The sequence below is a fragment of the Aotus nancymaae genome, unplaced genomic scaffold (genome assembly GCF_030222135.1).
Source record: "Aotus nancymaae isolate 86718 unplaced genomic scaffold, 86718_ANA_hifiasm-v0.15.2.pri h1tg000039l, whole genome shotgun sequence".
Classification (NCBI taxonomy): Eukaryota; Metazoa; Chordata; class Mammalia; order Primates; family Aotidae; genus Aotus; species Aotus nancymaae.
Window position 1 is genome coordinate 12,675,875 of NW_026988453.1, and position 26,402 is coordinate 12,702,276.

General features: G+C 47.8%; 1 protein-coding gene and 2 long non-coding RNA genes across 7 annotated transcripts in view; 1 reads left to right on the forward strand and 2 right to left on the reverse strand.

Annotated features, from left to right (window-relative positions):
- Nucleotides 1-423: 423 nt before the first annotated feature.
- On the reverse strand, nt 424-18,717 carry LOC135268228 (uncharacterized). 3 transcript variants are annotated; one of them, XR_010336508.1, is made up of 4 exons: nt 17,637-18,717; nt 16,798-17,078; nt 2,593-4,664; nt 424-2,051 (listed from the first exon to the last, which is right to left on the reverse strand). It is a non-coding gene; the product is annotated as an uncharacterized LOC135268228 (long non-coding RNA). The 3 variants fall into 3 exon arrangements; XR_010336507.1 differs by lacking the exons at nt 16,798-17,078; nt 17,637-18,717 and having other exon boundaries at nt 2,593-2,873; nt 3,960-13,692; XR_010336506.1 differs by lacking the exons at nt 16,798-17,078; nt 17,637-18,717 and having other exon boundaries at nt 2,593-13,692.
- Nucleotides 11,510-26,402, forward strand: part of CAMK1G (calcium/calmodulin dependent protein kinase IG) — a 31,469-nt gene continuing 16,576 nt past the window's right edge. The window contains exons 1-2 of one of the 3 annotated variants that reach the window (XM_012459246.3): nt 11,510-11,697; nt 22,718-22,838. In XM_012459246.3, the coding sequence (XP_012314669.2) occupies nt 22,747-22,838 (92 nt within the window). In that variant the 5' untranslated portion in view covers nt 11,510-11,697; nt 22,718-22,746. Of the gene's footprint in view, nt 11,698-11,726; nt 11,859-12,580; nt 12,672-22,717; nt 22,839-26,402 lie in introns of those variants that run through there. The other 2 variants (XM_012459247.3, XM_012459245.3) reach the window with 2 other exon arrangements.
- Nucleotides 18,920-22,800, reverse strand: LOC105722073 (uncharacterized). Its single transcript, XR_010336509.1, has 3 exons — nt 22,579-22,800; nt 20,256-20,722; nt 18,920-19,026 (listed from the first exon to the last, which is right to left on the reverse strand). It is a non-coding gene; the product is annotated as an uncharacterized LOC105722073 (long non-coding RNA).

The window sequence follows — 26,402 nt, forward strand, 5'->3', positions numbered from 1 at the left end:
CCTTTCCAACAGAAAGGGGGTAGAAGTGTATGTGCAGAAAGGGGAAAGGGTGCTGTTTAGACCTCACAGATATTCTCCATGCTTACAAGACCTCACAGGCTGTCAATATGGCATTATTACTCCTGTTTTGTAGATGAAACCAAGGCTTAGATTCATCTGAAGTCTCCCGACAGGGACTCAAATTTAGAATGAAAAGCTCTTCTATGAGATGAGAATTTGCAAAGAGGTCCTAGGACCTGAAATGTTGTTTTGGTTTTTTTTTGTTGTTGTTTGTTTGTTTTTTGAGACGGAGTGTCACTCTGTTGCCCAGGCTGGACTGCAGTAGTGCAATCTCGGCTCACTGCAACCTCCACCTTCCAGGTTCAAGCAATTCTCGTGTCTTGGCCTCCTGAGTTGCTGGGACTACAGGTGCACACCACCACACCCAGCTAATTTTTTTGTATTTTAGTGGAGACGGAGTTTCACCATGTTGCCCAGGCTGGTCTCGAACTCCTAAGCTCAGGCACTCTGCCCGCATCAGCCTCCCAAAGTGCTAGGATTACAGGTGTGAGCCACCATGCCTGGCTCTGAACTGTCTTTATACTAAGATTTCTGACAGGTTTCATTTTACACACCTGAGCTCTAATATTCTCTTCTCCAATCCATGGGCTAGAAGCAGAATCTCTCTCAGGGGTCTTGCTCTGGAGGGATAAATTGTGTCATACTCTCCCTGGGAAGATAAAAGGCACAGAGCAGTCCTTGAATTTAAAAACTAGAAGCAGGCTCTGTGGAACACAGAGGAAGCAGTACCTGTGTGGATGGTTCATCAGTGTCTCTGCTGCAAGTTTCATATCCCAATTCTATGCACAAAATGTCTAATATTTAATGGTGGCAGGAGGCGGATTCCCTCAGGATTCCGTCAGATGCTAATGCAGCCTTGCCCTGGTTAGAAGGCTGGGATATCTGTGCCTGTGTTTTGTGTTTGGAGAAAAGAGGACAAAGCAATGGTCATGAGTCTGGCCTACTGACTTGTTGGCTCATTGTACCCTCAGCCCCCCAGCTACAGCTGAGAGCACTTCAAGGCTATGCCCCCAGCAGCTGACACAGCATGGTCCCAAGCCTGGACACCAGGACCGTCTTCCATTAAGGAGCCTCAACGCCCTTTCAGTTCAATGTTCATGAGACCCTATCAGCATCCAGCCTTTCTCAGGCCCAGCGCTCAACTCTGTGGATAAGCCTCTGCCTCGCTCCCACAACCAGTTCTCCTCCCTGAACCCCAGATTCCCGTGTTGCCATCCCTGCATTGAAACTCTGCCCAGTGTCCAATTCCGGTAGGACAAAGACGTGTCCTTGCTTTTGGTTCCACCTTCACCTTGGGCTTGGAGTGTTGCCTTGATGGCTCTTGCCCCAAGTTCTCCCACCAAACCTCCTCATGCTACCTGTCAGTCTGCTTCCTGAATTTTAATTTACATTTGTTGGATAAATTAGTAAATTACTAGCTGCTATACACTGGGTAGTTAAAGCCACAGAATCTACTCTAAGGGCTCAAAATTTAGTGAAATGGATTAAATTAGTCATTGAAATTTTTGAATATAATAGAATTATAAACGGGGCATTTCCAAATGTTGTAGAGAGAGAGGATTATTTTGTTATGGAGGATTTCATAGCGGTGGCAAGATGTGAGCTGCTCTTGAAGCATAGTTAGTAATCCTGTAAACAGAAAAGAAGAGAATACTCTGGGCAGAGGAAATGGCCCATGCAAAGGCACGTGGCCTGAAAATCTCAGATACTGCCTTCTCAGGCTCCCCACTCTATGGGGAAAACTGCTCTATGTACACCTGTTATGTTGCCCCCTCACCTCTCATGAGAGCTTTGGGATGTGACGATTTGTTGGACATAGCCACTCCCTGTCACCACCCTCTCTAGATACAGCGCTCCTTCTGGTCTCTAAGTCCTTCCATTTTCAGCTGGGTTACAGGCTGTGATAAGATCAACCTTACCTTACAAAGCAATGTCCAAAATGCCTGGCCTGGGCTTGTTTCATTGGCTGGCACTTGCAGAGCTTCCTAGGGCTGTAAAAGGAACAGGGTCTGTCTTGGTGCTGCCCTTTCCTCCTGTCTTTGAAATCTGCCTTCTCACGTCCTAACCCAGGAGAGGACAGAAGTCTCTCCTTCCCCTTTCCCTTCTCTCCCCCTCACACCAACTTGCCACTAAATCAGTACCCCGATTTAGGGTCCTCTGGACCCCAAAATCAATCAATAATTTTCTAGCATCACCACATCATCTGGCCTTGCCACTTTCATAAGAATATAAGTCTTTGTCTCTTTGCAATCCTGTAGGCTGGCTGTTTTCCCCAAGGTTTTGGAAAACCTGGGCAGACCATTGTTTCTGCTTCCCCCCACCTACTGTGGGGAGGTAGAAATGCTGAAAGCTGAGATCAAAACAATCCATAACAAGGAGTAGCAACGCCAACATGCTTTCTGTCCTCACGCTGAGGACTCGTCTCCAACACGGAGTGGAAGGAACCAGCCTTGGATCTGGAGTGGCTGTTACGCCTCGTTTCCAATGCGCTGCACAGAGAAGGAGCCAGGCCATTGTTCTCAGCCCACAGACCTTGCTCTGGAAGCCGTATGCCTGCATTCCACCCCTATGCGAGCTTCTTTCAATCCATCTCTGAAGGTCAAATGTGGACCATGGCACTGCGAGCACTCAGACAAGAGATCTGGTGTTTAAATCCAGCAATTGCTTTCTTCCTCAGGAGTAGATTATTTCTGCGGATTTCTATTTATCATCAGTCCTATCATTTAACTACTCCATCTCAGGAACAGCAGCAGAGGAGAACATTTAGCTGGCGATGCTCCTGCTCCCTCAGAAACCCTCCTCGTCCTGAAAGCCTAGAAGAAGGGAAAGAGAAGGAGGATGGAGAGTGAGAGGGATCCACCTCACTGCGGGGGATGCAAAGGGAGAGGACAACTGGAAAAAGAATTTTCTTGTTGCTACTCTCTCTAGGGCCAGCTGGGGCTGGATGTGTCCCCAGAAGGCTGTCTGGTTCCCAAGTCCTAGGCACTCTAGTTGTTCAAGAGTCCTGGGTGTCACCCTCCCAAACCCATTGTCAGGGAAAGGCTTTGTCTTTCACTTGACCCGCTCTGTCTGACTAAGTCCCCTAACTAGGGCACACATTGATAGGACTCCTTAGAGACAAGAGTGATCGGGAGCTCAGGATGGCTCCTCTAGACAGTCATCCCAAGAGGGGAGCTGCCTGTAACCTCTACCTCACAGGCTCTTAAGCCGAGACCTCACTATACATGGAAGTCCTCCGTCCCAGACCTCTGGCTTACGGGTGAGCATGCAGACGCACTCTCTCGCCTTCTCTGCAAACGCTGTCCCCTCGTTGACCTCATTTGCTGCCTTCACCTCGATCTCTGGAGCCACCTTACATACCATATTGGTCTCTGCCGTGTTCAGATCCCCCAAGCGTCCTCTTCCTAAAGAGTTCATCTTTCCCGAGCACCTCGCATACATTATCTCATTTAGCTCTTACGACCTTCTTGTTGAGGAAAGTATTCCCTTACAACCAACTCATGCCTGAGAAACTGAGGCTCAGAAATGTTTTTAAAACTGTCTGACTCTTAGTCTCTGCACTACAATGGGTCTCAAAACGGTGTGCACATATTACAGACTGTCAGGGTCTACCCAAGGAAGGCATTCATCAAGGTCAACTATTCACTCTGTAGAACTTTCCAGAATGTCTATGCCATGCCTGCTGTCTGTGCTGGGCACTGTGGGGTACAGGGAATACTCTCAGGCAGACCCTGTGGTCCCACTGAGTCCTTTCCACAGGCTCAGTAATCGTCCCTGGGAAGTCTCCAGAAGGCTGACTTGCTGGGGAAGGCTGAGGACAGCTCCCTCCTAAGACAGAAGAGGGAGATGGGAGGAGGAGGAGCCGTGGCAGCTCACTGCCTGCAAACCGCCTTACTTACCCATGAGAGACGCCTGCAAATATGTTGGTTCTTAAAATATGAAAGAAAAGGGGCAGCAGTTACTGCCCGTATCAGAAATACGATGCTCCAGTGGCGCAGTGGGTTACCACGCAGTTAGTACAGAAGGAATATGGAGAACCGTGAGGCAAGGCAGAAGGAGGGGCTGGTCAGACAGTGCTACCAAGAAAATGATCCGTTCTCCGGCGGGGAGGACACAGGCTCCTCTGGGCCTGTCACCAGACAGGACACTGTCACTAGAGGGCAGTGCAGCTCACACTTCAGAGTGAAGGAGCAGGGACATCCCATCTCCAAGAGAGCAATCCTGCTGGGGAATCACGGTGCCCCGGCGGGGCAGGGCAGGTAGGTAGACTCGGGATTCCAGTCAGGGACAAAGGTGACATTACTTCTGACATTTTCATACACATTCTTTCATTTCATTTGACCCTGACAGTAGACTCCTTGGGGTAGGCTGAGATCTTCAGTCTAATTTGACAGATGAGAAGATAAATCATGCAGGTTAGACTCATCCCAGGTTACCCAGCTAATAAAGGTGCCATGGGACAGATGCCAGGTCCCCTAAGACCCAGTCCCTAGTTGATTCCAGAACTGTCTGTAAACATGATGACATGGGCTAGATTCCTTAGTGAAATGCTCACTGTTGTAATTTCTCCTTCATAGGCCATTCTTTTTGTGACTTGTGCACCCCTAGAAGGTAGGGAAGAAACAGAAAAACAAGATTAAAATGGAATCGCTCAATCAGATACTTTGTATGTAGCCTCGATTAAAGTTTGGATGAGGCAAGGGATACTCATGACTACGCACTGCCCTTGACTTCCCTCCTGCTGGCCTTTCAAGGCCACACCCTAGTGACCATGGAGAGTCATCGCAAATGCCTCCAGCTCTGGATACAGAAATGCATGTGGATAATGAAGAATGTGGAGGTGAAAGGCGCTTCAGTCTCTGCTGAGGACCAGAAACAGGTTCCCACGTAGGAAGAGACTAGGTCATAGCCAGAAATTGGAAGCCCAGGGTGGTGAGTTTTATCCTGCCCTCCACCAGCTCTTCATGGAACATGACATATATCCAGCCTGGGGTCATTTGGGAATATGATTCAAAGCAGTGGAGGTGATAGATTCTTTTAGCACATAGACACAAATCACACACATGAAAGGAGGGTCAAATGGTCACGAAAATCTACATGCCTTGTAGATATTTCACCTGCAAGATCCTGTGCTGCCTTACGTCACCCCAGGTACAGCTAGACATAACCAAATGCTTGATGAACCCCCCAGGTACAGCCAGACATAACCAAATGCTTGATGAACCCCCCAGGTACAGCTAGACATAACCAAATGCTTGATGAACCCCCCAGGTACAGCCAGACATAACCAAATGCTTGATGAACCCCCCAGGTACAGCCAGACATAACCAAATGCTTGATGAACCCCCCAGGTACAGCCAGACATAACCAAATGCTTGATGAACCCCCCAGGTACAGCCAGACATAACCAAATGCTTGATGAACCCCCCAGGTACAGCCAGACACAACCAAATGCTTGATGAACCCCCCAGGTACAGCCAGACATAACCAAATGCTTGATGAACCCTGGCAAAGGCTGAGGAGGAGGATTAAAAAATCTGGGAAAGAATACATAGGATGGAGAGGCCAAGGAAAACAGCAGAAAAGAAGAAAGTCCAGGTGGACTCCACCTTCCTCCTAGGCAGAGTGGCCATGAGGACCCACCCAGAGATCCTGGATGAATGGCCCACGCCTAACACCCAACTCTCTGCAGCATCTAAAGAAATTAGAAGATGCAACACAAACCAAAGAATGGGCCATTCTGTACATTCTTCAGGATTCTGTGTGTCCAGGGGGACAGCCCATGGTAAGCCTGATATGGTTTGGCTGTGTCCCTACCCAAATCTCATCTTGAATTTTAGCTCCCATAATTCCCACATGTCCTGGGAGGGGCCCAGTGGGAGGTAGTTGAATCATGGGGGCGGGTCTTTCCCTTGCTGTTCTTGTGATAGTGAATACGTATCATGAGATCTGATGATTTTATAAAGAGGCGTTCTCCTGCACAAGTTCTTTCTGTTTGCCTGCTGCCATCCATGTAAGACGACTTTCTCCCCTTTGCCTTCTGCCATGATTGCAAGGCCTCCCTAGCCACATAGAACTGTGAGTCCATTAAACCTCTTTCCTTTATAAATTATCCAGTCTCTGGTATGTCTTTATTAACAGTGTGAGAACAGACTAATACAAAGCCCATGTACTTATTATCCATTGTGCTCCTCCTCCCTTCCACGGTTTATGCTGTCAAACCCAGGACACACCAGAAAACTCTCATTTTTAGGATTTATTTAGCCCTTCCACTTTCAGGACTTTGTGGAAGTACTGCAGTCACTGAAACCTGGTTTCTACCTTCAGAGAGCTTACCACCTAAGGGGCAACCCTGACATGTATCATGCCAATTTTAACCCTAGTGGAGTAGGGCAGGTGTCATTGCAGAGATGCAAGAGCTTTGAGAGAAGAGAGAGAGAGTCATCCATTTTGCCTGTGGACTCAGGGAAAGATGCTCACTCAGGAGAGGACGCTTTTTAAAGATCCAGCTCCAATAAAAAGATGAGCATTTCGCAGGCCGCAGGAACAATGTGGGCCAAGACACAGCAGTGTAACGTGTCTATTCCTGGAAGTACTAGCAGTCTGGTGTCTTATTTTTAACATAAATAAATACTAAAGCAGTGAGTCTTGCATTGATTCATGCCCATGAGCCAGCCCATCTCTACGGTCCTATAATTTCCTTTCCCTCCAGCCCCCATTCCCTTATCACGAGCACATTCTATTCTCTGTTGTCCAACCACCAACTGGAGATATGTTTTGAAATAAGTGATATTTGCTCTTTGGTGGCCCCTCTTCCCCCTCATTATCTTTCCTATCGTGCCTTCAAGGCCTTGCACAAGCTGCTCCTTTTCCTGCCTCACCAGCTGCCTTTTGGCTGCTCCCCCACTGTTCTCCCTGCCCAGTCGCAATGCACTACTCTCTCTCCCCAACAGGTGTGGCTCCTTTCCACCCCAGGGCCTTTACACATGCCATTTTGGTTTGGTTTGGTTTTTCTGATTTCTCATGGAGCAATTCTTTCCCCTGACACATTTTCCCTTCCCTCTACCACCCTGGCACATCACCATGTCTTGTCATTTGGCTGTCCAGAAAGCTCAGTCTGGAGAACTAATTAAATGTAAAAGACAACGCAGAAAGGAGGCGACGTAAGAATCTGCTCTTGGACAGAGGAAGGATAGCTCTGTCCTCATGAGCTCATCTCCCTTTTCTCCTCCTTATATCAAACCTTAAGAGGACCCTTATTTTGTTTACTTGGAGGGGTACGCATGGTCCGACGGGAGCGTTAGAGGCAAATATCAGGTTCCAGATGGCCACTTTCCCCTTTGACAGTGTCACCTGCGACCTTGCAAAGCTGTCTCATCATTTCTAGTATGGATTTTGTGTAGGTATTCAAACCTCTGTGTTTTCTTAATTCTACCACACCCACCACTGACACCTCCTGCATCTGGTCCCACTCATCCTTATGCAGATTCTACTTTTTCTGTAAAACCTTTCCTGATATCTCCAGCCCACAGCAATCTTTCCATGACCCCAGCTCTGGGAATTACATAAGTTAATAGTACCTTTTTTAGCTATTGAATGATCTCCGATTGTTACTCTGTGGTTTGTCTTGTCTCCTGTCCTGGGCACAGAGTTGATGTTTAATAAATATTTGGTCAAATTGTCGACTGAGAAAACACAGAGACAAGGCCATTAAAAGAATATGAACCGTGTAATCCCAGCACTTTGGGAGGCCTAGGCAGGCAGATCACAAGGTCAGGAGATTGAGACCGTCCTGGCTAACACGGTGAAATCTTGTCTGTATTTTTAAAAATTACAAAATATTAGGAGGGCATGGTGGCACACACCTGTAGTCCCAGCTACTCAGGAGGTTGAGGCAGGAGAGTCGCTTGAACCCGGGAGGCAGAAGTTGCAGTGAGCTGAGATCACACCACTGCACTCTAGCCTGGGCGACAGAGTGAGACTCTGACTCAAAAAAAAAAAAAAGAATATGAACTGGACAAAACTGCAGCCGCGCATGTGCACGTGCACGTCTTTGTGCATGTGCATGCTTGTACCTGTGCTGTAATACCAAAAGCTCTCTTGCACATCCTCGAGAGACATTACTGAATGCCCCCTCAGATCTTTAGTCATCTGTGTTAATATTTGAGCAATGGGTGCTCCGCCTCCCCTCTAGGCTTCCAATGATTGGCAGACGGCCCTGTCAGTGCTTGCGAGGAGATTTGGCGTCTGACCTCATCATTAAGAGGCAATGCTTTCTCCTCTAGCACCCAACATCTGCTGAACCTATTTCTGTTTCCACAGCAGATAATTCATTCCTGGCTCTGTGGCTTGCCAAGGCCAGCAGTGTGCAGGTGAATTGGAGGGAACAGGAAGAAAGAGGATTCTGGTGGTCTGATGACAATAAGCAATCCCTTGCGGAATTCATCCTTTCATTGGCATGACTTACAAGATGCAGAGTTGACTGATCCATGTACTTGGACAGTAAAAATTGTATGAACATAGGAACTAGGTCTGGTTTCAGATCCCCAATACTCAGTATACAGTCAGTACTTGATAAATGTTTAAGGAAGGAGTATAGGTGTGTGTGTGCTGAGAAAGTCTTCAGAGAAGCAGAATTCAGCTTCCACTAGAGATAAATTTTGTAATGTGTGTCAATGCTCATGGGCATTACTTGGCTATCTTAGGTTGTGATAAACTCCCCAGCTCCCGAGTGTGCAAACAGGAGGAGGATAGCAGCTTAGTCGGGAATGCTCCACCCAGAGAGTCTAGGCAATAAATGGGATGTTGGATCAAAAACAATAATATACTATTATTCTTACTTTCAATGCTAACGATAGTTACCATTTATTAAGTACTGACTGTATATACCAATAATTAGCAAATCATATCTTACTTAGTTATGATGACTAACAAAGACCTTTCTATCCCTTAGGGCTGATAAATCTATCACGTCCAATAAACATTTGCAGAGCCAGCCACAGGAGGAGGAAGGAGGACAGAAAGAAAGAGGGGGAAGAAATACAGGCAGAATCACGGACCTTAAACAACTCTCAATTCAAAAAAGAAGACAGGAAACAAACTAGAATTCAAGGCAGAAAAAGATTAAGAATGAAGTAGAGTTGTAGACAGAGTTTGGGGAGATGTCCAAAGGGAGAAGTGATCAGTTCTCAGAGGGGGAGGGAGTCTTAGAAGGCTTCCTGGATGTGGATTATTTTGAATCTATAGTGTTTCTATAGACAGAGAATGAGGAAGGGGCATTTTCTTAACTAAGAGATCAGGAGAAATGAAGGTGGGGTGTTTTGTTAGAAATCAGTATTTCATATGGTGTGGCTGGAGTGTCACATGGGTAGAAGGAGATGCAGTGCAGGGCAGATAGCTTTGTGTCAGATCCTGGAATGCTCTCAGTGATGGGCTGAAGTGTTTGGATTTTATTCTGTAGACAGTGAATGTTTTTGATGAGGAAGCAACATGTTTTATTGAGGTAATTCTAGAATGAAAGTTACACTGTAGAGTGTCTAAGTCTATTCAAGGTGCGGTAACAAAATATCATACACCAGCAGCTTATAAACAGCAGAAATATATTTCTCACCATTCTGGAGGCTGGAAGTCCAAGCAAATCCAATGCCTGATGAGGACACACTTCCTGATTCATAGAAGGCATCTTCTCTTTGTGTCCCATGTAGTGGAAGGGCAATGCAGCTCTCCGGGGTCTCTTTTACAAGGGCACTAATTCCATTCACAAGGGCTCCACCCTTAATGACCTAATCACCTCCCCAAAACCCCATATTCTAATATCACCACGCTGGTGATTAGGTGTCAGCATATGAATTTGGATGGGAATATTCAGGCTGTAGCAGATAAAGAATGATCATAGCTAAAATTTATCAAGTGCTCACCATGTTCTAAGCAACTTGCATTCTGTCTTGCTCCACCCTACTAGTGTGTGAAGTAAGTTTATTTATTATGCCATTTTACAGATGGGAAAGCTGGGGCACAGAGAGGTTAAGCCACTTTCCCAAGGCCCCATAGCTGTCAATGGAAGACCCAGGAATCCAACCTAGAAGTCTTCCTCAGAGCCACTTTTAACTATCCTACCGCACCACCTTACCCTATCCTATCACAATTCTATCTGGGTGAGAGGATGAGGGCCTTAACTGAGATTGTAGATGTGAGTATTTGGCTGCATTCACATAAAGAAATACCATAATAACCGTGGTCAGCTCTAGAGGGCAATGCCAAGGTCAAGGGACAGATAAGGAGAGAAGGGGGTGACACATCTCAATGATGCCTTGTAATATGGTCCCTTTCTTGCCCATATGAATGTGGTATTTATTCAAAAAACATAAGACGACACAAAAGGAAGGGTATAATTTGAAAGCTAATTTCAAGGAACAAATGAAAGTGCCGAAGAGCTGAATGGGTTTGAAAGACAAATGAAACAGGCAACACAAACAGAGCAAACACTGGAGTTTCTCACTTCAGTGTTTGGAAGATGGTAGCCCATTAGCCGAGCCGGGGAAAACTGGAGGAGAGTAGGTTTGAGGGTGGCCATAACACATTCACCCTTGTTTGTAGGTGACAGTGAACATTTGGATGCTGAGGTTGAGGACGACAACCAGGTGGGGTGTTGACTGTGGAGATTCTCATGAAGATGGTAATAGACCCCGTGAGTAGATGGTAACCTTAGGGGGGGAGTAGAGAAGGAGAAAAGAGAGCAGATGACAAGAGGTTAAAGAATTCCGCACCGAAGGGACAGCCCCTGAGGAGCTAAGATGGAGACTGTGAAGCCTTGGACAAGGGGCGGGAGGGAGAGATGAGTACAGGAGACAGACAGAACAGAGATTTTCCAGAGGAGGGGGTGACTTCCTGGGGTCTCGTGGGTTAGGACTGAGGCAGTTTTTGAGATCAGAATGTTGAACTTCTGGAGGAGAGAAGACATATCAAAGGTATTGGGTGGGGCCGTCCAACCGAGGGGGGTCCCCTGTGGGACATCCAAGGCCTTTTCTCCCTGTTTCTCTGTAAGAGATAACAAGCAAGGTGGAGACTGAGATGTCTTCAGTCCCTACATGTCAGCCAGTGTACAAGTTCTGTTTTCCAGAGAGGTGTTTTTATACAACATACACCAGCATCTGAGGGATTAAAAGGGAAACTGAGGTAGACAATTCTAGAAAGCTTCTCTGATTTTTTTCTGTCATCACATATTCAGGATAATGGGAACCTATAATCCAATGTTTTTGTTTTTTATTCTTCCTTTCTGTCTTTCCATCACACACATCAATGCAAATGCAATTGTGCTCGCGTGCACGCGCACACACACACACGCACGTGCGCAGACGCACACGCCAGGCAAAAATCCACGAGCATTTTTCTGGATGAGACTCATTATTGCTCACTGGGAGGGAGGGAGAGCAGAGCCCTGGAAAGGAAAGAGAGATGCAAGCCACCCTAGCTACTTTTACTCCCCTTTAAGGCTGCATAGTTACGGTCCTGGGAAAGAAAACTCCTGCATTCCTCCCCTTTAATTGGGTTTATTGTGAAAGCGCTGGAGCAGCTAATCCTCACAGACCTGTAGGAGCTGGAGTGGGCGCCCAAGCAGGATTCTTCCTAAGTCCCTGGGTAAGATGAACCTGCTTTTTTTCTTGGCTTTAGGGGGTCTCCTTGCTTAGTGGGAAGCGTGCAGCACCTAGCGAGTGGATTTGAAGAGCCACTTTGTAAGCAACTTGGGCATTTATTTCAGCCCCAATTCCAGTCTTCCCTGAGTCTTTTGGCATCATAAGGTAAGTTGTAGCTGTCTTGGAAAATAAGTCTGAATGGGGTCCGGATGGAGCCATCTGTCCATCACTCCTGGGCTGGCTTGAATGGAAGCCTTTTGCACTTCTGGGCAGGGAAAAGGGAGAAAAATATCTTTATGTGCCCCTCCTTCAGTGCCTGTCCAGGCTCTGTGCCTGGAGGGACCCCGTCCATCCGCGGGGGTTGTCAGGACCTCCAGCTCTCTTGCACCCCTCCCTCCTGCTCAACCTTCATCTGTTAACCTCTCTGACCCCATCCATCAAATAAGATAGTGCTCTTTCTGCCCACCTCTTTGGGTTATTGAGAGGATTAGCAGAACCAGGTGGCAAAAGATTTGTAAACAGCCTGTGGCTCTGCAAACCTAAGGAAGAAGAATCAGCCTCAGTCCCTGCTGGAGGGGTCTGTGGACAGGTTTCAGGCTCCCTGTCCCGGCCGCGTTAAGATGCAGAACACAGCCGAGCTATCGCTGTTAGTCACAAGACAGCTTCTTCACCTTCCCCAGGGGCGCGTCTACCTCCCTTCTGTTTTTAAAGTTCCTTAGTTTAGCTCTCAGGTGAAGCTCTTAAAAGGAGATCTGGATTCACCAGCACCACCACCCCCATCCACGCTGTGGCCCCTTCTCTCCACGTAACTTTGACGCACAAAACATTAACCCTGAGGCTCCCGGGGGTGGCTGCCAGGGCTCACGCGCGTCTGGCTGCAGTGCTTGGCTGGCCAGCCTCTTGCTCTGGAGTCAGATAAATTGATCATGAGGAAAATCTCTGAGAAGGGTCAAGAGAGTCAAGCAGATTCTGCTTTAGGTAAGAAGATGATCTTTTCCAGATCATAGGCTGGACACAGAACAAGGCCCCTGTCATTCCTGCTGATCCAAGCTTAACCAGAGCCAAAGATGAGACCCACCTCTGAAACAGGCCGTAACATAGAGTGCTTAGTAATACCTGATATGGGGACACACTTTACAGTTTGTAATGTTCTTTTAGGATGATCCCGTCAGATGGTGTGGCGTGTATTACTTCCTTCTTAGTACAAATGAGACCAGTGAGGCTCAGAGGTTAAATGGTTTGCCTGGGGTTGCAATGCTGGTGATGGTGGTGGCATTTGAACCCAGATCTATTGATGGGTTCAGTGATGCTGCAGATTGCTCTGGTGTGTGTGTGTGCGTGCGCTTATTTAGAGTACTCTTCAGAAAGTACTCTTTGGGAAAGAAGCTTGAGGTTAGAGTGAGAAATGGTTTGAGCTGGAGCCATGAGAGGCTTGGGGCAATAGACATGCTGCCTCCAGCCTCGATGCTGAGAAATCTGAGTGCTTTGGGGATTCAGCCTTTTCCAGATTGTCCAAGCCATGTGTTCCCAGGGGAATCAATCAGATGTTAGGATTGCATTACAGCATCATGAGGATGAAGGTGGAGAGAGTGATATCCCAGCAACCGCCACCAGGAAAGAGGCAACAGGTTATGTGGTAGAGTGATGAGGAGACTAGCACTGGAATCCAGTCCGGTTCTATCATTCACTGTCTGTTTGATTTGGGGGATTTTTTCTGAACATTTCTACTTATCAGCACCTCAGCTGTAAAATGCGGTTACCTTGAAAGGTGGCCGTGGCATTGAACAAGATAATGTATGCAAAGTGCCTAGTGCAGTGCCCCTCCCAGGTGCCTGGTCGGGGCAGTGGATACTACAAAGCCTGGGAGCGATTCTACCTGGAAGTGAAAAGCATCCCCTCCTAAGAGGAGAGCGCCTTCCTCACTCCCTCTCCCCCATACACACGCACACAGGGCCAGAAATAAATTGCCACACGAGTGCGCGCGAGTGGCGGTGCCCAGCCGCAGCCTGCCAGCGCCAGCGAGTGAATGAGCTGCTGCATGAATGAGGGGGAGCGGCTGAGTCTGCAAACAGGCTGCGTGCCTGGCGCTACAACTGCAGGCGCGCCGCTACAATGGCGAGGGGGTTGGGGCTGAGTGGGAGCGGCTGCCAGCAAGCAAACAAGCTGGAGCAGGCAGGGGACTGCAGGGACCGTCCGTGATCGCCAAACCCGCGTCCTTGGAGGAAAGGCTGATAACTCAGAGCTTCCTGACACAGCCCTTCAGCCTGAGTTCAGCCTGTCCTTCCTTTTGCACTCCATCCCTGGTAGGGGAAAGATCCCTCCTGTCCCCTTCTGGGAGCCACAGGACAGTGCCTGGCCGGGAGGCTTAACAGTAATGAGCATCCAAGCTGTAGGATGGAGGCGCCTCTTGCATGGGATTAGGCTTGAAGGCAGTGCGTGACACACAGTCAGTAATAACCTTGAAAACGCCTTAGAAAAGTGCCCCAGTGGAAACCTGCATACTGCCCAGGAAAAAAAAGTATTATTTCCTCTCACATCGCAACAGTTCCCGGTGTTCTTGGTTGAGTACCAGAAGAAGTAGTTGGCTTGCATTTAGAGCTATGATGTATGAAAAATCATTTATCTTTAAACACTTCAGAATCACAGTGAGATGAGATGCTCACACTGTGAAAGGCACGTGGGAGCCGGGACCAGATGAAGAAACAGCAGATTCCTGTCTCCTGTCCTGTGCTCACCCCTGTTTAAATCTTTGTTTCCTTTTCTCTTCCCCCGGTTCTCAGTGTTTAATTCATGTGCCTATAATGTGGACCCAGTGCACGGCACTTTAGAGGCTGCAAACTGCTTTTGTGCCCATTGAAGCATTAGACCTCCAAAGGAATGCTGAGAAATAGAGCAGGGACCATTATTATTCCCATTCAGCACATGAGGAAACTGAGGCCCAATGTGCTTAGGAGCACACTGAGAATAAGCAACATACCCTGCCCTCTACAACGGCCCCTGTGCCCTCTACAGTGGCCCTAGAGGATGATCTTCACATCCTCTGTAAGAAGCACACAATAAGCCATTATGTGTGCTTATTGTGTGCTTCTTATGGCTTGTCACTGCTACAAGAGTGATTTTGTTAAACTTAAATATGGGTTTGCACCTTAAATAAGCTGCAGGCAACAATTGAAAAACCTTCTTGGGTCATTTTGTGAACAGAAATTGGCATGCAGAGTTGGTCTTTGAAATGCAGAATGGCAATGGCAGAAGGGCTGGGAAATGGAGTGGGTAGTTTTTGGAGTTTCCTTCCAGCCAGAAGTCTCCTGAAGCTTTTAGGGTCCAGAGCTTGGGCTTTGGCAAGCTGATGAGCCACATGGGTTGCAGTTCTGACACAAGCCCAGCCATTCACCTGTGACACCCGAGGAGGTTGGGACTGTGACTGATGGCAGAGGGCTGCTAGAAATTTCATCTGTCCCTCCAAAATATGAAGAATCACAAAGCATTAGAGATGGTATAGTCCACATTTTCCAAAGTATGCTCTGAGAAACCTAGATCCCCTGGACACTAATATTAGTGTTATAAGAGGAAAGAATTTTACTATCTACTAAATTTGGGAAATGCCAGATTAAACAGCTGTAAGCATGTGTCTTTAATGGTCCTCCGAGCCTTTATTAAGCTAATGTGGATTATGAATCTCCAAGAAGGGGGCCAGAGGAGGTAGCAAGTCCACCCTGCTCAAGCACTAATACACTGAAAAGCAAACTTTAATCTAGTCCAATCTCCTCTGTTCGCCAATGAGGAAGATGGAAACTCAGGGATGTATAGTGATCTGCTTGGGGCTGCACAGCTCCCGGATGTCAAACCAAGACTGGAACAAGCCTGGGTTCTTTCTAGTGTCCTTTCAATCCAGTGGATGATAGAAAGTCCAATATGGGCCAGAGTCTAGAAAACTGTGGGACCCAGGCAAGAACACTTCCCAACTTTTGCCTTTTACCCCTTTGTAACCAAACGCTGTACATATTTCCATGATTTCGTGTGCCCCAGCCTGCAGGCAGAGAGCACATTCTTATTAAAGATGATCCAACCGATAACCTCCCTCCCAAGGCCCATAGGCCTTTCCGAGTCATGCTCCCAAAGAGTGGAAAGCCCTGGAAGCAGAGACTATAAAGCAGTCTTAGGGTAGACCAATTCCTCTAAGGTCGGTAAAAGAGCCAGGCATGATCTAGAAGGCTCTGAGCCTGCTCACTATGCCCCAGAGTGATTCATGCCTCTGTTCAGAAGCCCCTAGTGACTGGCAAGAGGAGGGTGACTGTTCCCATGGGTAGAATTGAGAACCGTTATCTGTGGGGTTGAAGAGGTGCTACTCAAAGATGCTCTCCTTCCCTGTCCGTATCTCCTCTGGTTTGCCCATGACCAGCTATGAACACTATTACTGTTCCTGCACTGTACACACATTGGAATGGAGTGGGGTGGAGTGGGGTGGAGTGGATTGGATTGGATTGGATTGGATGGAAAGCCTTTGGATTATAACGTGATGCTTCTAAGACGCTGGATCACCTAATTAGGAAGGTAACACTTTTAAGCTCTTAGCCCAGCTCATTCATTTAATAAGCACCTCGGGGGCAGGTCCTGAAATGGCTGCAACTCAAATAGGAAACTTTGGGTAGGGAGGCCACATGGAGAGTGGGGCAGATGTAAGAGTCCAGAGAGAGAATCCGGGCAGTGTGGGATCACGAGGTGACCTGGCAGTTTTTGGGTATATGACCGCAGTGAGGAGGTCCCTGCAGACAAGCCTCACCTGCCTAAGAGTTCTGTCTAGGGAGAGTGATGCTCCCTTTACCAAATGAAGCTGGAGAAGGAGGAAAGACAGGGACGCTCCACGGAAGGAGCACCTGCCTCCTGGGCTCGTGGCCCAATCATCTCTCACCACCATCTCATACGCAGGCATCACACGGCCTGCCACTAGGAAGACGAAAAGGGCTGCAAGCAGAGGCAGTGTCACCCCAAGGCTGTACTGCCAGCCCTTTAGGAAGAACTTTCCCCTCGGTAGCCTCCTTCACAGCTGCAGAATTTTCCCCCAAGAGGCCAGGAAGACCATCCAAAAATACAGTGAAGCACTAACCAGGAGGCAGGTACAGCACGAAGCCCAAGGGAGACGAGATAGCCAAAGTCTTTGTGTGGAGTTACTTTCTATAGAAGAGATCAACCTCAAACAAATAAACAGGGGCTTTGAGATCGTCAAACGTCTTATAGAAGAAAGCACTGGCTCACCTGAGAGAGAGCAACTCTGGGTGTGGGTAAATGGACTCCAGGTAGAATGGTCAGGAAGAGCCTTGTCTAGTGCCCCAGGGAAGTTCTTCTGACCAAGAACTGGACACAGATCCCTCCCAGGCACTACTGTCCCTGAAATGATGATGACAACAAAGAAGCCAAGCAGATTTGGCCTTCTGTGGCCATTCCACCCTCTCCTGCTGCCGTGCCATGGACAGAGCTTCACAGCGATGACTCGATGACTATACACAGGGAGGCCCTGCTGCGGTCTCTTCCCAGGGCTCGGGTCGTCTTGCTAAAGGCTCCTCTCTAACGCAATATAAAGAATACATCCACCCGCCTTCCAGACTCATCTTAAGTCTAACTCCTCCACAGCGCCCTCCCCAATCAACCCAACCCCAAGGTTTTCTTTCTCATTCACTCATTCAGCAACCATGGGCTGGACCTTCAGTGAGTACCAGGCACAGTAATAGGTTCTAGGATTTCAAAGATGAGTGACACATGGTCCCTGTCCTTTAAGCAGACTGGCCTGCATTCTTAGCTCCTTATGTATATATCTGTATTTGGTCTTCATAACTTGATTGTAAGCCCTTTTAAGGCCAGGCTCCTATCATAGAAATGTCTATTTATACTCCAAAGAGTATATACAGGAAGTACTCAATAAATGCATGTTGAATGAAGGAGTATTACCTCCACAACTCAAAGATAGTCCCATGAATAAGGTTATTTTCCTTGCCAGGAGCCATTTTTGCAGAATATTCTTGGGAATCTTGCTCCGTTGAGGCGCAAGGTGCCTGAACCGGCCACGAGGCCAACATCCTCCATGTCTCCTGAGCCATCGAAGTGAAACCAGCCCTAAATCTCAGAGAAATCTGTGGCGGCTGCTCCTGAGCTTTGAAACCCAATGGAAATTGTTGCCAGAAATAGAGTGAGAGGCGGGGAGTACTTTGGAAACAAATGAGAGCAATATTGGAGCTTCAAGCTCCTTAGAATTTGTTTTCTTTTCCTCTGAAAGGGCCTAGATTACAGAAGTCAAGAGAGGAGGGGGAGGACTTTAGCAGAAGGAAGCAGCGTGCAGCCCTGGAAGGAGCGTGGGCAGCCCTTTCAAAGCCCGCTGTTCAGACCTCCACCACGCAGGGCGTGGGGTCCCGAGGCGACTCCTGCAATGTTACAGAGGGGTGGGAAGGAAAATCCAAAGGTATTGGGGTTTCAGATCTGGGCCTTTGAGTTTTCTGCATTGCACTGAAGACGGAACTAAATGGTTAGAATTCAGTGTATGGGAGGAGGGGTGGGCGGGAAAGATGTTTTCTTATAGCCTAACTTCAGCTAAGAATACTATGTTTTTAAAGCTATTTAAGAGAGAAGGGAAAGAAGGAACAGTGAGTACAGATCTGCTAATGAGGTGGTGCGGCCTCCTGGAGAACAGGCTGTCATTCCACGGGAGCTCCGGAAGGGGGAGTGATGGACGCCCGGCTCTTGGTCCCAGAGCTGCAAGACAGCTCTTGATTGGCTCCTTACCTGGAAAAGCAGCATCTACAGCCTTGTTGCTCTGTGGAGAGGGGAGAGAGAGAAGGTCAGGGAGGCACAAACGCAGTTGATTTTGCTTTGTTAAATGTTCAAACCTTTGCCCTCATCCCCTATATTCAAGACTTCCCAGCAGCAGTGTACCGACACAGCAGGAAGTATTTCTGATGCCCCCTGGAGACTGGGTCAGCTAAATGAGACTCTTTAAACCTCATAAGATTAACATGCAATAATGGACAATCTCAGATTTAGAGTACCCCATTTTTCTTTTTGCAGCCTGGTAGAGTGAGAGTTCATGCATTCTAGATACTAAGCACCCTCATAAGTGGAAGCTGCTAGATTTGGGGCTCAGGATCTACAGAAAGGCATCTGGCTAAAGGTATCCCCCTAGTCTTATGTTCCATCCTCCTCAAAGAGAGCTCCACCAGTCAGGGTCCATTTGTCTCTACCTTGTGTACTGTGCCCTCGAAGTCAAGTATCAGCCCAGCACCTCCGGCGAGACCTCCTCTGGCCAGTGCCTGCATCCTCAACTGCTGGGTCCCTCCAGGATCCCACCCTGCCAAGAGGAGCAGATCAGCAAATGGGCCAGAAGACCCAAGCACAAGCTACCAGATGGATATTCAACCAGATCGATCATGAAGGAGTTTCTCATATGCATTTTAAAATAATAAATAGCCACCAATTATTATATAGCCAGGTTGCAAGTTCCCACGCTATACTAAAATGTACACCAAAATATCCAGCTTCCTTGTTTCTTATAAATCTTTCTCATGAGCTTCCACCCCATCAGGCAGCAAAAAGGGAAATGGGGAACTTTACATTTGAATTTGTCCATTGTAGCATATCCATCTCCCTTTGGCTGTCAAGAGTCTCATTTAGCTGACCTTGTGCCTTTCAGAAAGACACAGTCTTAAGATGGCCTTTCCTCTATCTGCTCTACTTCAAGATGGCATTTTATGTTGAAAGGTATTTACCTGACCTTGCTGTCATATGGGAGAAGGGGGCCTCAGACTTATCAGAGACCCTGGATTCCACAGTCCTCTGGATCTCATCAGAAGCTGACTAGTGACCTCTGAGGTATGACTGGTCCCACTGGCTCATGGGGATCATGCTGACATAGTCTACTGAAGGCCCTTAGCCCAGCTGTTTGCTTATCTGAAAAGCCCTGATCATCACTGTCTCCTCACCAACCCCAGCAGGCTGGCCCTGACCTGCTCTACATCCCCTCATAGGGCCATGAGCAATGATGAGCTGGTAAATGTTTAATGACAGATCTTGGGGCAGGGGGGAGGTGGAGTCACGGAGAAGCCCTGATTGTAACTTTGCCACTGTCCCTGGTGTAAATACTCCTATTAGGCCAGGAATGGTGGCTCACACCTGTAATCCCAGCACTTTGGGAGGCCGAGATGGGAGGGTTGCTTGAGCCCAGGAGACCAGCCAGGGCAACATAGTAAGACCCTGTTTTTGGACAAAATTTTAACAATAGGCAGACGTTGGGGTGTATGCCTATAGTCTCAACTACTAGGGTGGCTGAGGTAGGAGGATCACTTCAGCCCAGGGGGTTGAGACTGCAGTGAGGAATGATCACACCACTGCACTCCAGCTTGGGCAATAGAGCAAGACTCTGTCTAAAAAAAAAAAACCTCCAGTACTCCTACTGCGGTCACTTTCTAGCTGCCAACGTAACACCAGAGATGTGCAGAGCTGACTCTCATGAGCTGGCATGAGCTGGCCCTAGGGAGCTTTCAGAGTCTCTGCCTATCATGTGGCACTGTCTCAACTCACCTCGTCCCTCGAGGCCTCCCCGTGATTCCTCATTGCCCTCTTAGATGCGGTTGCAGGCAGAGGTCCTCCTAGGCTTATAGCCTCCCACCAGCAGGTCCTGGTAAGCCACCCCATCCATGTCACCAGTCTCCCTATTCCTGAACAGATGCTCTACTCCAAGAGAGTGAAAGCAAAGATCTGTGCTTCTGAAAACTACACCATCTGTCTCCCATCCCCTTTCCAGGATCCACTTGGACCCAAAGTATCCATCTTTCCACCTCCTCTTCCGCTCTGCCGAGGGCCTCGCTTGTATCACAGTCTTCTCATTCCCAGGGCTCTAAGTCTCGTAGTCGTGTTTTAATGGCAGAAGAGGTTTCCTTCTAGTCCATGGAACTGATTTCACCACGAGTCCTCCAGATGTGGATTACCAGGAATGAAATACATCAATAAATGTCTCTAGAATATTATCTCTTTACGACTGTTTATCACTGTAGCAGAACAGAAAAAAAAATAAAAAAGAAAGAGAATTGTTTATCATGTGTGAAGCAATGTCTCTGTGTGTGCCATTTCATTTAAACTTTACCGTATCATAAAGGGTTTTGCCCCCACTTTACAGATGAGGAAATAGAGTCAAAGAGGTCAGTAACTTGCCTGAGGCCATTTAACTGGTAACTAGCAGAGGTAAAATTTGAACTCAGGTTGACCTCCAAAACTATGCTCTTCACCTAACGCTGAATTGTAGAGGAACAAACTTTCCTTTTGTTCAAAGGCTGTTATAAATAGAAGCCCCCATAGAGTCTACAGGTAATTTTTCTCAAGTGGGGAAGGGAGGTCATCGCCTAAGAGGGACAGCCATTAAACACATTTTCCTATTTCTCCATCAGGTTCAAGGAGTATGAGGGAGAGGGTATTGGCAGAAATGGTGTCTCACTCATCACTCCTGGACACCCAGTACCCTGCCATCAGCTGTTGGAGAGGGTAGGCAGAGTGGAATATCCAAAGGAACAGAGATTCCCTCCAGCCATTTAGCCCCACCCCAAAGATGTGTTTCTCTCTAGTATTCATGAGCTCAGTCAGGTCACCCCCAACCAACCCCAGATGCTCCTGCCAGAGATATGGGACTCCTCTTTGACTCTGTCGGCCCCGTCATATGACACATCGCCTAATACTGTAGATAACTGGACTCCCAGAATACATCCTGGGTTCATCCTCTCCTTCACTCCCATCTGGCCCGAGCCACTGTCTCTCTCCTAGACTTCTGTCCCCTACCTGTTTTGTTTTCCATGCTGTGACTCCTGCCCCCTCCACTCCCTTCACAGATCAGCCAGCGTGAACTCTTTAAAAAAACCTCAATGGTGTAAGTAACTCCTCTGCTAAAAATCCTTCATGTCTTCCCATCTCACTTAGAAGAAAATCCAGTATCTTTAACCAGAGTCTACACAGCCCTTTATGGTCCGCCCCTGCCTGCCTCTCCCTGCCCACTCATCACCCCCCATCACAGGGAGCTCACTCTGCACCAGCCACGCTGTCCCTTCAGGCTCTGGAGCACACCATGGTCTTCCTCCCTTCGAGCTCTGGTACTCAATTTATTTTGCAGAGAAGTTCCTTCCCGTGCTCTTTGCTGGTTGGCTCCTTCACAAACTTTGGGTCTCAGCTTAAATATGATCTGCTCAAGAGGCCTTCCCTGGCCTTTATCTGAAAAAGCCCCTTCCTGTTTATCTCTATGACAAACCCAGGTTTTTGCCTTTCATGGTTTTCCCCACACTTTGTAACTGTACATGTGTGAATTTCCTTGCCCGTTGCCCACCTCCTTCAGACTGGCAGCCCCATGAGGGCAGGGCCAGCGTCTGTATTGTTATCAGTATATATCGGCACCTTGCACACTGTAGGTGCCAAATAAATATTGGTTGACTGTTGAATAAATGTGTTAACTCCAGAACTCTGATATAAATTTAGGACATGATTCAATTTAGATTTTCGTGAATAACTATTTGCCCAGCACTGTGCTAAATGTTGTAGGAGTTACAAAAACAGCACAATACGCATTCATTTAACCCATAACAGGTGGGAGAGAGAGGTGGCAGAGTTGTGACATTAGAGAGAAAGCCTGGCTGACTCTATAGTCTGAATAAACATCGTGACTACGATCTGGGCAACATAGGGCCTGCCTTAGCCCAGCTCAGATCTCCTCAAGGTGGATACTCCAGGTTATCCACACGGGCACTCACTTCTGCCCTGATATGAGCATGCAGCAAGCATGGTGTGCATGTGGTAGGCATTCCATGAATTTATCATTGTAATTTTTAAAAGCAAGTGAAGAGATAGTTTTATTTTTGCCAATTACCCTGGTTTGCTCCTAATCCTTTCTTCTGATAATTACAGAAAGATGTATTTTAGATTCTTTTGCAGCCTGTTTTTATCTTGTTTGAGAAGGCAACTGATCAGACCTTTTTTCTCCTCTTTTCCCCCTCCCTCCAATAAAGCATCCTCAGAAGCTTCAACTCTGGAGGCGATGGGTCGAAAGGAAGAAGATGACTGCAGTTCCTGGAAGAAACAAACCACCAACATCCGGAAAACCTTCATTTTTATGGAAGTGCTGGGATCGTAAGTCCTGGGACTGTGAGGCCGGGTGGGCTGGGCTGCCTGCAGTGGGAGGTTGGAAGAGTTGTTCCTGGCTGGCAGCAATTCATCAACTGGACTGAGACTGCTGTGACTTAATTTCAGTGACTTTAAGGGACTTAGGAAGAGTTTTGTGGCCTGGGGAACGGTGGGTGAAGTGAGTGGCAGGTACTTTGGGTAATACCAAAGATGATTTCATACATTGGAGCCCTCGGGGAATACCAGTCCCTTTCTCCCAGGGTTCGCCTCCTTCTGACCCACCTGCTATGACTCTGTTTTCCTTCCAGATCTGTGACAGCTTGTGGGTTCTTGCCTCTGTCACAGGAGAGGGGAGCTGGAGAGCACTTCTGGAGGTCCAGTGATCCTAGAACTTTCCCAGCCTCCTCCCCTAGCATCTTCATTTCCCTGGTAGTGAACAGGCCAGACCCATCTTCTGCTGTAGCTGGAAGAGAAGGGGCTTTTGAGGCCCAGGGAGCTGCTGGGTCACGCACACCTGAATCAGCTCCCTGCACCACCATCCTCCCTCCTCCATATTTAAGTGCTTCAGCTGTGCTGGCAGAGCTGTCCATACCTCTGCCAGCCTGCAGGGTGTCTGTGCCTGCTCCTTGAAGATGATTACACGGCTGGCAGACCAGAGACAGCTTGTCTGGAGCTGACTCTCCACTTAGTCCTGCCTCTCCCCTGGGAGGCTGCAGACTCTGACGCAGGCTGGCAGCAGCTCCGGGCCACTGCCCTCCACCCCCTCAGAACCCCAGCTGGTCAGCTAATTAGTCTAGGCTAATTGGGCCTGGGCAGTGAGGAGCAGCGAGCGGGCTGTCCACCCGGGTAAGTTTTCTCTGTAGCCAATGCCACTTCACTTTGCCCTGACTAGGAAGCAGTGACCTCAGGCAATGATGGCTGCCCATGCTCGTGCTGTAGACAGAGAGGAGACTTCTGGGCCCTCCTGGCACAGGCAGGTTGTCAGGCCTTGCAGGTGCCGGAGGATCCCAGCAGCGTGGTGGTCATGAGAGCATTGGCCTTCCATCAGGGGCCTTTACCAAGACAGGAGTGCTAGAGAGGGGGTTTTGGCAGGATAAAGAGACAAGGCTAATGAGTAACTCAGAAATGATTTGCTAAGTGTCCCAAAAATCCAGAGGAGAGGAGAGAAGGGAGTCTAGGTTGACAAGAATTCACTATCTGCTAGACTTGTGCTGTAGGACTCAGAAGACAGACACACCTTCCCTCTTGGAACTCAGTGAAGTTTACCACAGCAGCATCTAAATCTGGGAGAACATCAGAGTCATCTGGAGAGTTTAGGCCTCCAACTTTTAACTGCAAAAATGTTTAAACACGAGGAAAAGGTGAAATAATGGTAAAACGAACACCAGTATACCCACCACCTAAACTCAACAATTGTTAACATTTCACTGCACAGTATGTATTTTACACAACACACACACACACATCACTGAACACTGAACTATTTGTAAATAAGTTGCAAACATGATAACATGTCACCTCTGAATTTTCTGTTTGCATCTCCTAAAATAAAGGCATTTTCACATATATCTATAATATCATTGTCACACTTCCCATAATTCCCTGGCATCTGTAGAGTGCCCGACACTCTACAGTGTGTAGAAAATGAGTAACAATTCCTTTTAGCCTGGGTGATTTTTGAAAAACAAATCCCTGGTCTCAGACCTACTAAGCTGGAATTTTGGGAGATAGGATGCAGCAGCCAGGAATCTGTATTTTACGTGCTTCTGGTTTTCGAATGTATCAGCCCAGCAGTGATTTGGAGGCAGCAGGAGGATGAGACAGGAGGCATATCACAGCTGCTGCAGAAGTCAGAGGTGCTCAGGACAAAGACAAGTATCCCTAGGCTGCAGACCCCACAGAGTTATTGCAGTGAGGTGTGGAAGAGAGTGGAGCATTTAGAGAGAGCAGCCTCCTCTGAATCAGGATTCACCAGGATCCCAGGACAAAGGCCTCTTGTCTCTGGTCCTCAGCTCCTCTAGAAGGATGCACCAGGGAGAATACCCTTTTGTTAAACTTGCCCAAACACCATCCACCATTCCAGAGCCCTAGGGTAGCTGGAGGGAAACTGCAAAAATAGCCCCAGAGCAGGGATATGTCACCCGAGTCCCAGGCCTTCTCCTTTCACTGCCAGGAAGAGATGTTTCTCCTTGGTCCCTCCTACCTCCTCCACCATCCAGGCTTCCTACAAGAATGGAGAGCTATTCAGAGCAGGAAACGCAACCAAGTTATATCGCAACAAGCACTCCTGGATCCAAAGACCCTTCCTGTCTTGCCTTCCAACCCACGCAACCTTGGCGGCTCAAAACTAGTTCTCTGGTTCTGACCCTGGCAGATGTCACAATTAAGCCCTCTAATCCCCTCCCCTGCCCCAACCACACCTTCTCCAACATACACACTTAAAGCAGTTTAGGCAGAAGAATAGTAACAGCATTTTAAATTGCCGTAACACTGCACAACTCCAGGAGGCGCCATTTGCATTCATGCTGTGCACATGATACCTCAGAGCTGGGCACACTGAAGGCCCAAATGTGATCCTATTCCACAAGAGGACCCAGAGTGGGGGTCCGTTTTGAAATCTGGGGACCATCATATGTGGTCCCAAAGGGGAAAAAAGGGAAAAACTCTCAAGGTGGACCGTACTGTGTCACAGCTGGAAGGAATAAGGGGGGATGTTTCAACTCCCTTATTTTACAGATTAGGAACGTGGGGTCTAAAGATGAATACAACACACAAGGAATCCTCATCCAGAATTCTCACCCATCTATCCATCCATCCATCCATTAAACAAATATTTCTTGACTGTTTGACATGGTCAGCCAGGCATAGGACCTGGTACCCACCCACATTCATCTCCCATGATCCCTTGCCTCATACCTCACAAGTGGCTCTGGACTCTGGCTGCCCTTAACTCTACCTGCTGTTCCACACCCAGTGCTTTTCCCATGCTTCCTCCCCGCCCCACCTGAAACAGCATTTCAGATTCTTTTTTTTCTCACGGGGTTAACTCTTTCTTAAGTCAGAGGGCCATGTATTATGTTCTCAGCTATTCCAAGAGTCATTTTGTACAAATTATGAAAAAGGTGCTCTTTCATCTAGCCTGCTGTCTGCTGGGGCAGGAATCATAATAATTACCATATGAACATGTACGATGGCTTCAAGGTGAATGGCACCTGCATAACCTGCCCAAACCATAGCAGGGGCCCTGTCTTAAGTGTCCATTTTCTGTGGTCTCTTAATATGTCATTCTTATGTGTTGTGTATGTATCTGTGTTTCACACTGAATTCCAAGCTAGCTCAATGCTAATCTCAGTGCCGGACAAAGAGAAGGTCCATCAGTTCAACAAGCATTCATTGAATGATTGATAGCATTTTTCAAATCAAATGCTAATTGCTTACTTGTCCCTGTTCCTCAGCAGTCTACAGGCTCCTTAAGAATGGAAACACTCACCTTTTAATTTCCAGTGTCTAAGACTCAGTAGGTGCTCAATAAATCTTGGTTGAAGGAATGAGTAAATGAAGGATGAAAAG